Genomic DNA, 13913 nt, shown 5'->3' with positions numbered 1-13913 from the left:
ATATGATTTTAGGAGTGGATAAGGTTAACGATAGAGGAAATTTGTGTGAAACAACTAAGCTATTCAAATTAAAGGAAGTTACTCTCTAAATGCGATCAAAATTATTGTTGATGTTGCTTAAAGAATTAGTTACATGGTTAAAGTTTTGTGAATAGTTTGCCACAATGACTAAGAGTTTGAGGCACTAATGGTAAGTTGTAGTATGTGGTATAGAGGAATGAGAATGATTCACCTTAAGTCTTTGGATAATGAGTTTGGAACTAAGGAGGGGAGACTTAGTGAAATGACTTTGATGTTAAAGATGGAATGTTTGACGCTAATTAACTTTGAGGACTATTAGGGTAGCTTCATATAAGCAAGTGAGATTAAAAGAGCTGTTTGCAATTTCGAGGACGAAATTTTATAAGGAGGGGAGGATGTGAAGACCAAGAAAATAAATAGGTGACTTAGCAAATTTATAAATTATATTTATTAATTAGATGAGACTAATAATTAGATCTTAAGTAATAATATGCATGTTATTAAGATAAAATGAATTTAGGATAAAATAATGAAATTAGAATGATAAAATACTAATGAGTAATCGGGTAATAAATGACTAATTGTATGGGTAAAATGTAGTTAGATTAAAAATGGGGTTGAATATTAATTAACAAAAGATAGAACAAACATTAGGTGTGGCACTGCAGTAATTTTATAGAAGATAAAGCCTTAAGATAAAAGAGAATCCCATCCAATGCCATGTGTCACTTTGTTGTGGCTTGGGAGATGCCTTACCTTTTGATATTAATAAAAGAAAAGAAAAAGGAAATAAGAATATGGGACAAGCCCAACCGGTCTTCCCTTCTCTTTTTCTTTCACTTTTCTTTCTTTCTCTCCCTCTCTCCTCGCATGCACGCACTTCTCTCCCTCCCACTTTTTCTCTCTCTTCCTTTTCTCTTCTTTTTCTCTTTTCCCCTTTTCTCTCCCCCTGTTTCACGGCAGCAGCAGCCCACTCCCTCTTTTCTTTTCCTCTTCATTTCTTTTCTTCTCCTCTCCTCTTTGTAGCAGCACGATCTCCATCTCCCTTCTCTTCCATTTTTCCTCTTCTCTTCAGCTCACACACACACACACCCGTGTGGTCACGAGGGACCCAGTCCGGATGATGCAGCTCGTGAGAGAAGGAGCTACCGAGAGGGTGAGACACTGAGATCGTGAGAGATGTAGGGACTTGCGGACCGGAGGAGAAGAAAACTGAGTTCTTGGTCCATGGGGGTTCGGTGTTTTGGAACAAAATGGTAAATCCCTAACCTTTTTGGTACTTTGTTGTTACCTATTGTTTATAGAGCATAGAAATCAAGTGAATAGTAGTGGGTTCCGGTTTTTGAGAGATTATTGTTGATATTCCATCATACCCATTAGATTTATTGCTTGAAATCACATTAATTTGTGGAGTTTCTAGTTGAGTCCGAATTTAGGGTTTTGTTTGGAAATTTTGGGGTTTTGTTATAATGTTGGGTTGGAGTTTGATTGGTATTGAATATTTTCTTAGTATAGCCGAATGGAATGGTGTGGTGGTGATGGAATTTCCATTTGGTTTTATGAGGTTGAACCATGTTGGTTGTTAGTGTTCTTGAAGTTGAGTTTTGATGTGGTTTGACATTTTAATTTGATGGATGTTTTGGTAGAACCAACTCTTATTGGATTGGTAGTTTTAGTTCTTTAATTTCATTAAATGAATGAGTTGTTTAGATTGAGAAATTCTGGAATTTCTTCTTGGGTTGGTTATTAATTGGGTTAATTGACTTGGTTTTGAGGGCTGGATTTATGTATGTGGTTCTTGATGATTTTGGGTTGATTTTTGGAAGGATTTTGGTTGGAATTCTAGATAGGTTTCCATGGGTTGGTGATTTTTAGTGGATGATGGGCTAATATGTGCTCCATGATATGCTTATGATGTTAAATATTTTAGGTGTTGATGAAGTTGAATTAATTAGAGATGTGTGGTTTTTATTTTTATAGGAGTTGGTTTTAGGCCTTTGATGCTTGTGGGTGTCTAGACCCTTGATTTGCAGTTAATTTTGAGGATCCTTGCTATGTGGTAGATCTTGGTAAAAATTGGATTATGAGCATATATGATTTTGGAAGTGAAGGGCGGTACTTGTTAGGAGATTTTAGTAGAAGTTATGGTTGATGGGATTATTTAAATTAGAGGTTAGTTATGGGAGCTTATGGCTAATGCTTTGAGGTTAATGTATATGCCTCAAGCTTTAAGAATGTATATTATACTATGTAATCGTAAGTAGCTTAAAAAGTGCTATTAAATTAATATGTTGTATAAGGTTAAGGTTCTATAATCTAAACTATTTATATGGTTAGTAATTAAATAACTAATGCACTTATTCATCTATATTAAAAGTACTTAAGTTTATTACTGAATTAGGCTTATGTGGATAAACAAACCATAAGCTTAATGTCTAATAATGATAGTAAGGTAACTTGGTATCCAATTTACTTATCTATGTACACTAAGTAATTTAGTGTATTAATGGACTAGGTTTAAGTATTGTATATGTATATGTATATATGTACATATATACATATGCATGCATACATGTTAAATATATATTGTTAACTTAGTAAATAAGCAACAAACCATTAATGGATTCACAATGGTAATGTGATGTAATAATAATATGTAGGCAACTAAAATAGTAAATACATCTCCTAATTAATAAGCAAGATATAATAAGAACCTATAACCAATGATTAGCCTAATAATAGTTTAGGATACCTAGCTAGCTTTAGAAGCGAGTGATGTGACGTGTGAGCACGCGGGTAGTTAGGGTGTCATAGAGTATGTGATTCAATAGTGTAGTCTAACGATACCAATGTTTGCAGGATCATATTCGGATTGGAGACTTTAATTGGTTCTCCAATGTAGAGTCCAAATGACTAGAGTCCAAGGAGTGTTCGAGTTGGAGTCCAATGCAGCCAAGGTGGGTATTCCACTCACTGAGAAAATATATATTTTTATATGTATTGGATTGATAAGAATATATATGTTGTTTATGAAACCGAACCAACCATATGATGAAATGTATATGCTTTGAGATGATTTGTTTAGTTTCGATTATGTTCAAATATTATCAATGATGTTTAAGAATTGATGCATGAGGGAAAAGTGTTAATTGATTTAAAGTGTTTTGAGTATGTTTTGCGGTTGAGATCTAAATTATGCAAATTGTTTGAGAACATGTCATGTTGAAACTGCGTAGATTTGATAAAGAAACTAAGTTTTGAATGATTTCAAAGTGTTGGGTAAAATGCTGGATTTGTTTTGTTTTGAGAGGACGTGATTTAACAACTGCATAATTTCAGCGTGACACAGTAGGAAATATATACTGGTCAAGCACGGAACATTGAGCATGTAGTATAGAGCATACATACCAGCAGTATCAGTATATCAGCAGCACAACAGTATCAGTATCAGCAGTATCAGTATCAGCAGCATAACAGTATCAGCCCCAGTTCATGCATAGCATATATAGCATTGTTTTGTGAGAGAGGTTTTTATGTTATGAGTAGATTTTACTAGACGTGTTGGTATGCATAAGTGTCTTAAATGAAAAGCGCTTATGTATATTTCTATCGGATAGTCATGTGTTAATAGCATACATTGAACTTGAAAGTACATGGATACATGACTACCCAGGTGCGAGTAATGGCATGTCTATGAGTAGGAAGGTTGACTGTTCTTGTTCTTCAGGAAAGACGTGTTAGCATGATTGAGTTTAACTCTAGTGCTCTCATGATCTACTAACGTCAAGGCACGAAGCTGGAATACGATTAGAGATGGTGTTGCGAGTGTTTTGTTGAAGGATGTTATCCTAGTACGGAAAAGTAAGATGCCATGTTCTTTGCTGAAGACTTATGTGTATACGTGATATCTGTGATGGAGTGATCGTGTGCACATATGTCCAAGCGACCGGTGAAAAGTATTATTATAGATGGGTCTATATGTAGAAACTTCCAAGGAGGGATGTCTGGAACTTCTACATGTTTTCACAGCTATATAGTATGTTTTAAATGATTTCTGAATAGTCGGTGTTTGCTGCATTAGCTGTTGGTAAATTGTGGCTAATATAGTACTCGCACGACTAAAATAATATAAAGGTTGGTTCTTTGTGAAAACTCAGTTAGTCTTATACCACTGAGGTCTTAGTATGAGGTATACTAAGGCGGTGAACTCACTATTTCACCTATGCGGATGTGGATACCACCACAACCGTGTAGATGATGTTTCTTTGGCTGCAGGTACTACGGTATAGTCGATGGGTCGGTAGCAGTGTGCTTGGGATATTATGACTGAAGCTCACCGCGACAGTTGTAATTGTCGGACCACGGGTTGTCCACTATTTTATAGGTTTGGTATGGCTTGTGACGTTTGTGTCACTTATTCTTTGTTAAGCCATTATTGTTATAGTGTTAATAAGACTTAAGCATATAGATGTTAAATGGCTCTTTGTTGTAATTAACTTATGATAGATGTATAAGTTGTAATTTCCGCTATTCAGATTTATGTTTTCCGCTGCATAGATAGATGTATGTTATACTCTGATTATCAGGTACATGTTATGGGGCATGTGTCATATGTTGGCTGAGCGACACGTAGTCGTGCCACTGCGATGACTCGTTTTATGTTTGTATAAAAAAAAAAAAAAAAAAAAAACGGGTCGTCACATGGATAGACCAAGAAAACCGGTGGTGAGGCACGTCAACGAGCGAGACTAACGAAGAAGTATGAATCTAGCTTGGAAAAGCCACGATTTGTGCTCCAGATCAAAATCTTAAGAATTGACCACGATCAGTAAACGAAGTGAGGGTGGAGATCGGAGGCCGTAGATGGAGGTGTAGCGCTATTGAGGGAGGTGAGGTGTTGCTGCTGCGATTCATGGAGGGGGACTAAAAGGGAAGAGAAAACACCAAGAAAATCAAAAGAGATGAGAAGGGAAAAGGGAAGATTTTCCTCCTCGCCCAAAACGGCTGCACAAAGCTGATTTAATCGAAACCCTAACGAAATGAGTGAAATTGTAAAAAAGTAAAAATTCTATACATTTTTGAACTTTGAAAAATAAGATTACAAAAATCATGAAAATTGAAAAAATAAAAATAAAATTTCTCTCTAAATTTGTTTACTTTATATCAGGTCAATAAATTTCTTACTCATTTCTCCTTTCAAAACTATTTTCCAAAAACAGAGTCAACTTTCTTTTCCTCTTTTGACATTGTTGATGAACATGCTAAATTTGATGACATCCGACATTGAAATTTAGAGCAGAGAGCGTGTAAAGAAAACGTGCCGGAGACATAGCATCAAGTGATGATGAGAATATGAGGTGACAATATTCCTTGGTCGGGCCATTTCCCACGTCAAGGTCATAACTGACGCGGATAGACGTAGAAATTAAATATATAAAAAAAGACCTTAGAATTGAGGCTTGAGTTAATTCCTAGGAATATTAGTCCCACCCTTAATTTGTATGGTCCATATCTAAATGGTTCACACGGCCTCGTTCACCCACATCAAGTGGGTTCCAGCCTTCCATGTAGTCACCACATGATCAATCTGAAATATTGCAAATAAGATTATAACAAAAAATAAATAAATAAAATAAAAACTGACGTTGGTACCTTATATACTGAATATCCACCCAACCAGACAGTCACCCGAGCAGAAAATGCATGCTTGGGCCAGGCTGCGGGCCCAACCCACAATCTCCAATGAGCCGAGTTAACCTATTTGCTTATGGGGAGCACAACACAGAGGATAATTGTCATGCCACAGCCATTCTAATTGTCTCATGCATTATTCCTGATAAAGAATTAGACAATGTCCTTAACTTGTTAGCGTGCACATGGCACTATAAGACAATGGTGAATGGTTGCAACCTACTAGGAGGCAATGAATTATTGAATTGGACGCCACTACTCAACTTGGGTCATACCTTATTAGCGCACTAGTAGCCAATATTTGGTAGTTTATTTTATTAAATATAGAGAAAATTAAAAAAAAAAAAAAATCACAAAAAATACCCACATTAGTTTTCTTATATTTCTCCTAAACCCTTTGGTAGCTACAATGTTACCAAATGGTTTTTTTTTTTTTTTATATATATATGCTGCTACTGCTCTTAGGAAGCTACACATGTTAAATTAATATATTAATAATGATTAGGAGTTACGAAATTAGCAATTAAGACAAATTATGATTTAGCATTTTATTTGTTCAATTATATATCTTTACAGTGCCCCCACTTGAAATTATAAACTATTTTTATGATCGACTTAATTTGTTTACAATATCTGTACAAAGTGGATACTGTGATTAGAAACATCAAAGCGACTAAAAGATTATAGTGGATGCCAAACCACAATTATTTCTTTCATTAAAAAACCTTACACATGACACTGGGTGGATCAAAGTGATTGGTTGATATTGAAAACTATCTTATCTAAAATTAAATTGGATCTTTTTGTTAATAATGTGTGGAAAGAAATTATATTAATTAGCATGAGTCATTACATTATGAACCCAAAACTACGTACACCTTGCTGGGAATGCAAATAATTGCATCTAATTGGTTGTGAAAAACGCCTAATGAACCTAAAGTGTTCGTAGACAATCATAACCCCTTAATATGGCCAATAGACATGTAGCACTACCTAACACCCACCATTCTTGCATTTTGTTCTTGTTTCTATCTCAAAATTCTTTACCAGACTTAAGCATTAGAGACATCTCTCACCAACTCACTCGACAAATCTTTGTGCTTGCTTTTACTCTCTTTCGCAAGCATTATTGACCTCGGTCGTGCAATTCACTCCGTCAATAATAACAATAATATTAAAAAAAAAAAAAAAAAAAAAAAAAAAAAAAAAAAAAAATCTGACTGGAACTACTCTAGAATCCTATTCCGACAGAGAATGTTGAGGTATTGATCCTATCCCAAAAGAAAATCAGAGTGGAACTACTTGAGAGAGAGAGAGAGAGAGAGAGAGAACAAGAGTTCTGCAGAATTCCCTTCATCCTGTTGTATTGATCCCTCAAGGTAACAAATTGTTGCCAATTTAACTATGGTACATGATAAGCTGTTACATATTGATCTATCTTACTGGGGAAATAAATAAGCACACTGAATCTTGTACAATAAGGGTAACTCGTCCTGAAAGGTGGAGACAATGCTAAATCCATCCTCTGAAACGTAGAGAAGGATATAACTCCATGAAGCTCCATCATGCAAAAAAAGCAGTTAAAGGTAAACGCTTGCAATTGTTTGTATCTGTATACTCGCATTCGAGATGCACTAATGTTAGAGGTAGTTATGTAGAAGGAATGCTCACTTCTGGAGAGCAGATTGATGACCCTCTTGTGCTACAAAGCAGCTCCATTCAGCAGCAGCATGATTATGAAATTTTTGTAGTTTCTTGAAATATATGTAATATTTGTTGGCATCAGTTCCCAGTGTAAGCAAACCGCTTGGACAGTATGGTAATCCAATCGGAAGGAACGGCACCACCACGTAAAACAAGATATACAATAAATGCTATATACGCAGCTGTGCCAGTGCAGACCACAAAACCAAACAGCAATCCCTTAACTTCAGATATAACAAAATCTAGCAACAAATACCCATTGATCACTATTACCAGTACAGCCACAGTCCACGCCACCCTCTACAACATTAATTGACAAAGTATTAGAGATAAAATTAGGTAGGTAGTTGTTATCATTTGGAGGTCAATTTAACTGAATGATAGACAATGCCCGCAACTCCAATAATTTAAGAGAACAACTTCAAACCACCTGGAACTCAGGTTTACTATCATGCTATGCATGCAACATGAGGAGAAACTCGATGAGAATGATAAACAACACCAACCAGCTTTGTCTACTTGATGAGTAAGTTGAAACATACATTTTTTAACTGAACAAACAACAAAAACAGAGTAAATATTTCAAAACGTTTTTGTTTTCAATTACAATAGAAAAATATTGTAACTTCATTTCTTTTGCAAGGAGATAAAGGGTCAGTAATCTATGAGTTAAGCCCTTCAGCATAATATGGACTACAGCCTTCATTTATTTATAGAAACGAAAAGCTTTAATCTCCATATATTTCCTTTCTATCAGTAAACGAAATAATTGATGGAAAACTCCAACTACCATACAAATGACTAGTTGAGCATGTAGTTTGAGGTTACATTAGTCACAGAGTATCTTGAATATTTCCGTTCTCATTTTAAAGCTAAATCATTAAAGAGACAAGATTGCTAGCCTCGTCTTATTGTTAGCTCCCTCTCTTGGAGTGCCTTTGTTGGCAACCTTGTCTTTTCCCTGTTTCCTCCCAAGTATATAAATGTTCGCCAATAAATACCCACCTATAGATGACTAACCTCATCTTTTCGGAACATTCCAAATCTCAACAGAGTAGTTGTTTCCCTATTTTGCAGCAGGAACTCCAGATTTAGTTAATATTTACTTCCTGCTAATAAGATCCATGGCATCTCTATTTGCAACCATATTGCAATATATCATGCAAATCAAATGGCAGATATTCCTAACAACCATGGCATGCTTATTATGCCCATAAACTTCACCGAAAAAGAGACAAAGGACCAAAGTTATCACACAGATATTTTAAAATCTATGACCTTATCTCTCTGTGATGTACAATTTACTGAGATTGGTTTTAAGCCCACTGTGCCAAGCAACACAAGTAAATTTTTTTTTTTTTTTTTTTTTTTTTTTTTTTTTTTTTTTTGAAAAAAAAAAAAAAAGAACCTAACACGGTAGCACCAGAATTCACTAAACATGAGACCACCTAACCCAAGCAAACGTATGAAGTATACTTGCACACTCACAGTTATCTACAAATCAGGTTAACGTGAAAAACACAAGCTCAAAGAAAACAAAACTCAAAATATAAGCGTATACTTCTTGTTAGTGCCTTTACAAATCTCTCCAGTACAGTCCTAGATGATGATCACCGAAGGAAAAACATAAGCAAATGAGTTGCTAACTAAAATATGTGAGTAGACAATACACGGTCCTGATAGTGGAAGTTTAAGATAAAACTTAATTGACATTGAGAATCCAAATATAAAATTAATTTGATGAATACATATATTTAAGTCAAAAAGAAAAAAAGACAAACCGAAATCATAATGAGGATCTAGTACAAGAATGATCAAGCAAGTAACTAGAATTGTTTCAAGAGAAATTTGAAACAAATAACAGTTGATGGCTGTTTTGACATGAGCAGCGATTTCTGAAGTTTATCCTCTTTCTCTCTTAGTAACTAGTTTTTCCAAACATCAAAGTTGAATTTGTAGAGGATGCAATGATCTAAATCGATTTCAACCATAACTAATTCAAGTAACGGACTAAATAGATGCCTATTTGTTTACCCCTATCCTTAAAACCTTGATCTCAGAGTCATTGGCCCTGTTAAGTATCACCCCTCCCCCCCGACAAAATATCCATGCCGGTGTCCTTTTGGCGGAAGACTTTGGCTCGTTTTGAAGCGTGAAGCTTCACCCTCCCATGAAATTCCAATTTTATCCCGCATGGCATAAAAAAAATCATTCCCTGAAAAAATTGCTCCCGAAATTCATGCGGGGTAAAATTGGAATTTCAGGGGAGGAGTGAAGCTTCACGCTTCAAACCAATAAAAGTTTTCTGCCAAAAGTCTGACATTCAGACACGGCAGGTAAAACTTGTCGTGGGAAAAGGGCGGGGGGAGGGGGAAGGGCGAGACTAAACAGGGCCATTGTCCACTCACATAGCCGCTAGGCTACAAGGTCTGAAACACAACATGTGGCTGTCAACACAAAGTGAAAAATAGTACAATCCCGAAATGACAGAGTAGTAAATTGTCTTGCCTAAGATTGGTTCTTTAAATCTCAGATTGCGATTCTTTAAATCTCAGATTCCAAATTGCCTAAGATTGGTTCTGACACCCTTTCGGAAGTGTTTCACTAATTCTTTTGAAGATTTTGATTCTTTAAATCTCAGATTGAGATTCTTGAGGGAAAACCTCTGTATACGTACTGTTTGATTGGGGTTTCTCTTTTTCAATGAAATATTCAAATTATTTATCGAAAAGAGAGAACAAAAGAAAAAAAAAATGTAGTGAAGCTCGTAAATCATAACGAACCTCAAGAACAGGCCCAATTCTGAAGACCCCCATGACCTGCTCCTTGGCCACCAATGTAAGAAGGGGAATAAGTGCAAAAGGAATCTGTATTGACTGAAGCACATTAAGCCACTCATTCAAGGTATCCAACGAATGCTCAGAGGTATTAAATACAAGAGCTACGACGATAGTTGGCACAATTGCAAAACTCCGAGTGATCAATGCCCTCATCCATTTCTTAAGACGGAGGTTGAGAAAGCCTCCCATGATAAACTGTCCAGCATACGTGCCAGTTATTGTGCTACTCTGTCCAGCCGCCAATAGCCCAATACCCCATATATAAAGGATTGGAAAGTGTCCTCCTCCGTACTTATCATCAAGATACTTCCCTGCATTTACTAGTCCAATACTATTGGCTTGTTTGGTACCATAAAATCCCTTGGCAAAAACAGCTGTCACAAACAAATTGATCATGAAGGAGATTGAGAGTGCAACCGATGACTCAATCGAGTAGTAGTTGATTGCTTCTTGAACCCGGCCTTTCTTGTTGGGATCAATTTTTCTCGACTGTACCAAAGCAGAGTGCAAGAACACATTGTGAGGCATTATGACACAACCCACAACTCCCACAGCCTGCCGAATTGTTTTTGAGCTGAGTCTTGGAATCAAAAGGCCTACGAGGATCAAATTCAGTTAAATTCTATGGTTCCGGCCAATGATGATACCTGATAAAAGAAACACGCTGATTGATTTAATGTCCATCCAAATAATATTCAAATTTTTACCCATTAAAAGTTCTTTCCCATTGGGTTTTGTGTCGCCAAACATCCAGGCGAATGATAGAGCCATGGTCGCAATGAGAACCGCAAACACAGCTTCTAGCTTTCTCACTCCATAGTTCTCAAGAAATAGAAACATGAAACTGTCCATCACAGAAACAACAGAAAAAAGAAGTCCCAGTTAACATAATGGACCATCGTTTTGCCCAAGCAAATCCACCTTAGTTATCAATTCCACTTCCAAGTTCGACACCCAGAAGCCAGAAACAAAACCCACAAACATGTAGTATTTGAAAAAAAAAAAAACATTAAACTTGGCAAGAGCAATGAACAAGATTACCAATCGGAGGCCGTAATAATAACTCCGGCCCAAAGCGGCAAGAACCCGTGGCTGAGAATCTGGATAGCAATGGCACTCCCAATGACCTCCTGAATATCGGCGCCAATGAGGGCCACCTCGGCCATGAACCAGAGCACCAGCCTGGCCCAGTTGGGGTACTCGTCCCTGCAGAGCTCGGCCAGGTGCCGGCCCGTGGCGACACCGACCCTGGCTGAGAGGAGCTGGATGAGCAGCCCCATGGCCGTCGCCCACATGAGCAGCCACAGAAGCGAGTAGCCCGCAATTGCCCCCGCCTGCAGATCCCCCTCCAGATTCCCCGGATCCAGGAACGCTATGCTCATCAGAAACCCCGGCCCCGTGAACATCCACAGCTTCTTCCACGAGAACGGTGGGACCCAAGAAGAATCCACGCCCTCCGCCTCCGACTCTTCCGCGTTGACGATCAGGATCTTCTCCCGTGCTTCGAATGCGACCTCCTCATCGTCAGATGCCCATGCGAGCTGGGACTGCAACAACCGGCTCGCTTCCTCGTCCTTGGGCTCCTCTTGTCGCGCGGCGGCGCTCATGGTTTACTCTCTTCCGCAGATTACGTTGGAGAGGGTGGTGGGGATGGCCTCGTGGCGTGCGCGATTGCTGGCTTTTATACCGCGATTTGGGGGGTAGGAAATGTACTACGATGGTAACCAGATGTCGCAATACTCCGGTTTCTGGGCATACGGAGATTGACACGTCTGCGGGGGCTGCGATGCTTTTCAGACAATTTCACGAAATAAAAAGAAGGTGACCTTGATTGATGCGATCCGAGAGGGAGCCGGAAACAGGCAGTGGGTAGTGGTGAAAGAAGATTCGCCGCAGCCTGCAAGCCTGTAGCATTCAGAAGCGACTTCTTCAGGCCTCAGGGGGACGGAGACCCAACGATAAGAAATTTTATCTGAATTTTGCGCCAATTGCTGATTTTCATGCGTGCATTCTTAACAGGAATTGGACTCTTCATGCGGAGCAGTGATTGGGAGGGACCTAGCCGGCCCTTACCCTTTTCAATAAACAAAATAATTATATTCAAAAAGTCAATTGTTTTATTGTTTTATTTTTTAATAAAGTTGATTTGTTTATTAAAAATGGGGAAAGGAAGCCGGGTATGGTGTGTTTGGTTGGTATAAAAAGTTGAATAATATTCTACTTTTTTTTAAAATAAATTATATTTTATTTAACTTTTTTAAATTTTTTTAAATTTTATCTCACAAAGTCAAACCTCGTAATTCGCGCAATATATTCAAATAATATTCAGATTCAACACCCAATCGGACCATAAGGTTCCCGCCCAATCACTACTCCTTCATGCGACTTTCACCAAAATCAAATGTTAAATTAAGGCCATTTTGAGTCCGACTCGTTTAGTTCAACATGTCAAATTCTTCAATTTTAACACAATTTATTTTAGTTAACGGATTACAACACGACCTGCTTAATCAATTTAATAAATTGATCATGTTGAGTTGACCCGACTCAATCCTACCTGAATAGTCCATTTAATAACCTGATCGTATTGAATTAATTCAAACACAATTTGTTTGACCCATTTATATTGTATATGAAATTAAATGCAAAATAATAATAATAATAATAATAATAATAATAAACTTTATGATTTAATATAAAAATGAATATAAATGAAAAAAATGCCTTTTAGGAATATTTTTAATTGTAAAAAAGAAAATTAATTTATTTTATATTGGTTAAGCTGATTATTTGTGGATCAGGCGAGTTGACTTTTAATTGACATGTTTATATTAAAGAGGTTATTTTGGGTAGTCTACTAGTCTCGAATTGACTCAAAAGCATTATACAAAATTTAACCCGTTAATTTTGTTATAGTTACGGTGGAAAACAGAAAATATAATACACATATAATTATTTGGCGTTTTTACTGTTTTAAAGTACAATATAAATATGTAATGGGATGAGATTATGCACTGCATTATATAGTTTTTTTATTTTTATATGTACACATATTCAAAATTTTCTACAAATTAACTTTTAATAGTGCTATTTATTCATTACATGTGAAAAATATATATTTTTTTAATCACACGTACTTTTTGTATGCTTTTTTAATAATTTAAAAAATACATATTGATTTTAAAAATTAAATTTATCTGAGTTTCTTACTAGCCAGATCGTAAGAAATTCCAGCAAATCTTTTGATCATTTTCAAAGACATATTTTCTTCCATATTTATGATAAAACAGATGCATCGACTTTACTACTTCTAATGGGCGGGCAGTACTGCCTTCTCAAGCATCATCCTATATAATCTCCAGGAAGTAAAATATAGTTAAGAAAAAAAAAAAAAAAAGAATAAAAATTGAAGTAATATAATTCAAAGAACAACAAAACCCATTGCCCATGTCATCTAATTTAAAATTTAATAATAATTGTCATATTAGCATGATGAAATAGTTATAATATTAAAATCTCTCTTTTTTCTTTTTTCTTTTTTCTTTTTTTGGTCTTGTTATTCATTGTGAGTTTCCGCGATTTGATATAGAAACATGAAATAGGTACAAAATTGACATCTTTGTATTTAGTCAATGGGGAGACAAACTTTTCTCTTTA

At 36.4% G+C, this 13913-nt stretch overlaps 1 protein-coding gene and 1 long non-coding RNA gene across 2 annotated transcripts; one reads left to right on the top strand and one right to left on the bottom strand.

The window, feature by feature from the left end:
• Positions 1-892: 892 nt before the first annotated feature.
• On the top strand, positions 893-4555 carry LOC133866905 (uncharacterized). Its single transcript, XR_009899944.1, has 3 exons — positions 893-1277; positions 2881-2978; positions 4276-4555. It is a non-coding gene; the product is annotated as an uncharacterized LOC133866905 (long non-coding RNA).
• Positions 4556-7049: 2494 nt separating this feature from the next.
• On the bottom strand, positions 7050-12305 carry LOC133865982 (metal transporter Nramp2-like). Its single transcript, XM_062302526.1, has 4 exons — positions 11298-12305; positions 10964-11100; positions 10200-10852; positions 7050-7716 (listed from the first exon to the last, which is right to left on the bottom strand). Exons 1-4 carry the CDS (start codon positions 11861-11863, stop codon positions 7495-7497), a joined length of 1578 nt encoding a protein of 525 aa, XP_062158510.1. The 5' UTR covers positions 11864-12305; the 3' UTR covers positions 7050-7494.
• Positions 12306-13913: the final 1608 nt, after the last annotated feature.

Source organism: Alnus glutinosa, chromosome 4 (assembly GCF_958979055.1).
Source record: "Alnus glutinosa chromosome 4, dhAlnGlut1.1, whole genome shotgun sequence".
Lineage (NCBI taxonomy): Eukaryota > Viridiplantae > Streptophyta > Magnoliopsida > Fagales > Betulaceae > Alnus > Alnus glutinosa.
The sequence above is the reverse complement of the archived record's forward strand: the minus strand, read 5'-3'. Positions and strand labels throughout refer to the sequence as shown.

What these genes read in the sequence shown, in the direction of transcription:
- LOC133865982 (XM_062302526.1), bottom strand. Translation starts at nt 11,863, where the DNA reads ATGAGCGCCGCCGCGCGACAAGAGGAGCCCAAGGACGAGGAAGCGAGC. An exon ending in ATTATTACGGCCTCCGATTG is followed by an intron (nt 11,101 to 11,297) that starts GTAATCTTGTTC and finishes TGTGATGGACAG; the next exon opens with TTTCATGTTTCTATTTCTTG. An exon ending in TGGGAAAGAACTTTTAATGG is followed by an intron (nt 10,853 to 10,963) that starts GTAAAAATTTGA and finishes TGATCCTCGTAG; the next exon opens with GCCTTTTGATTCCAAGACTC.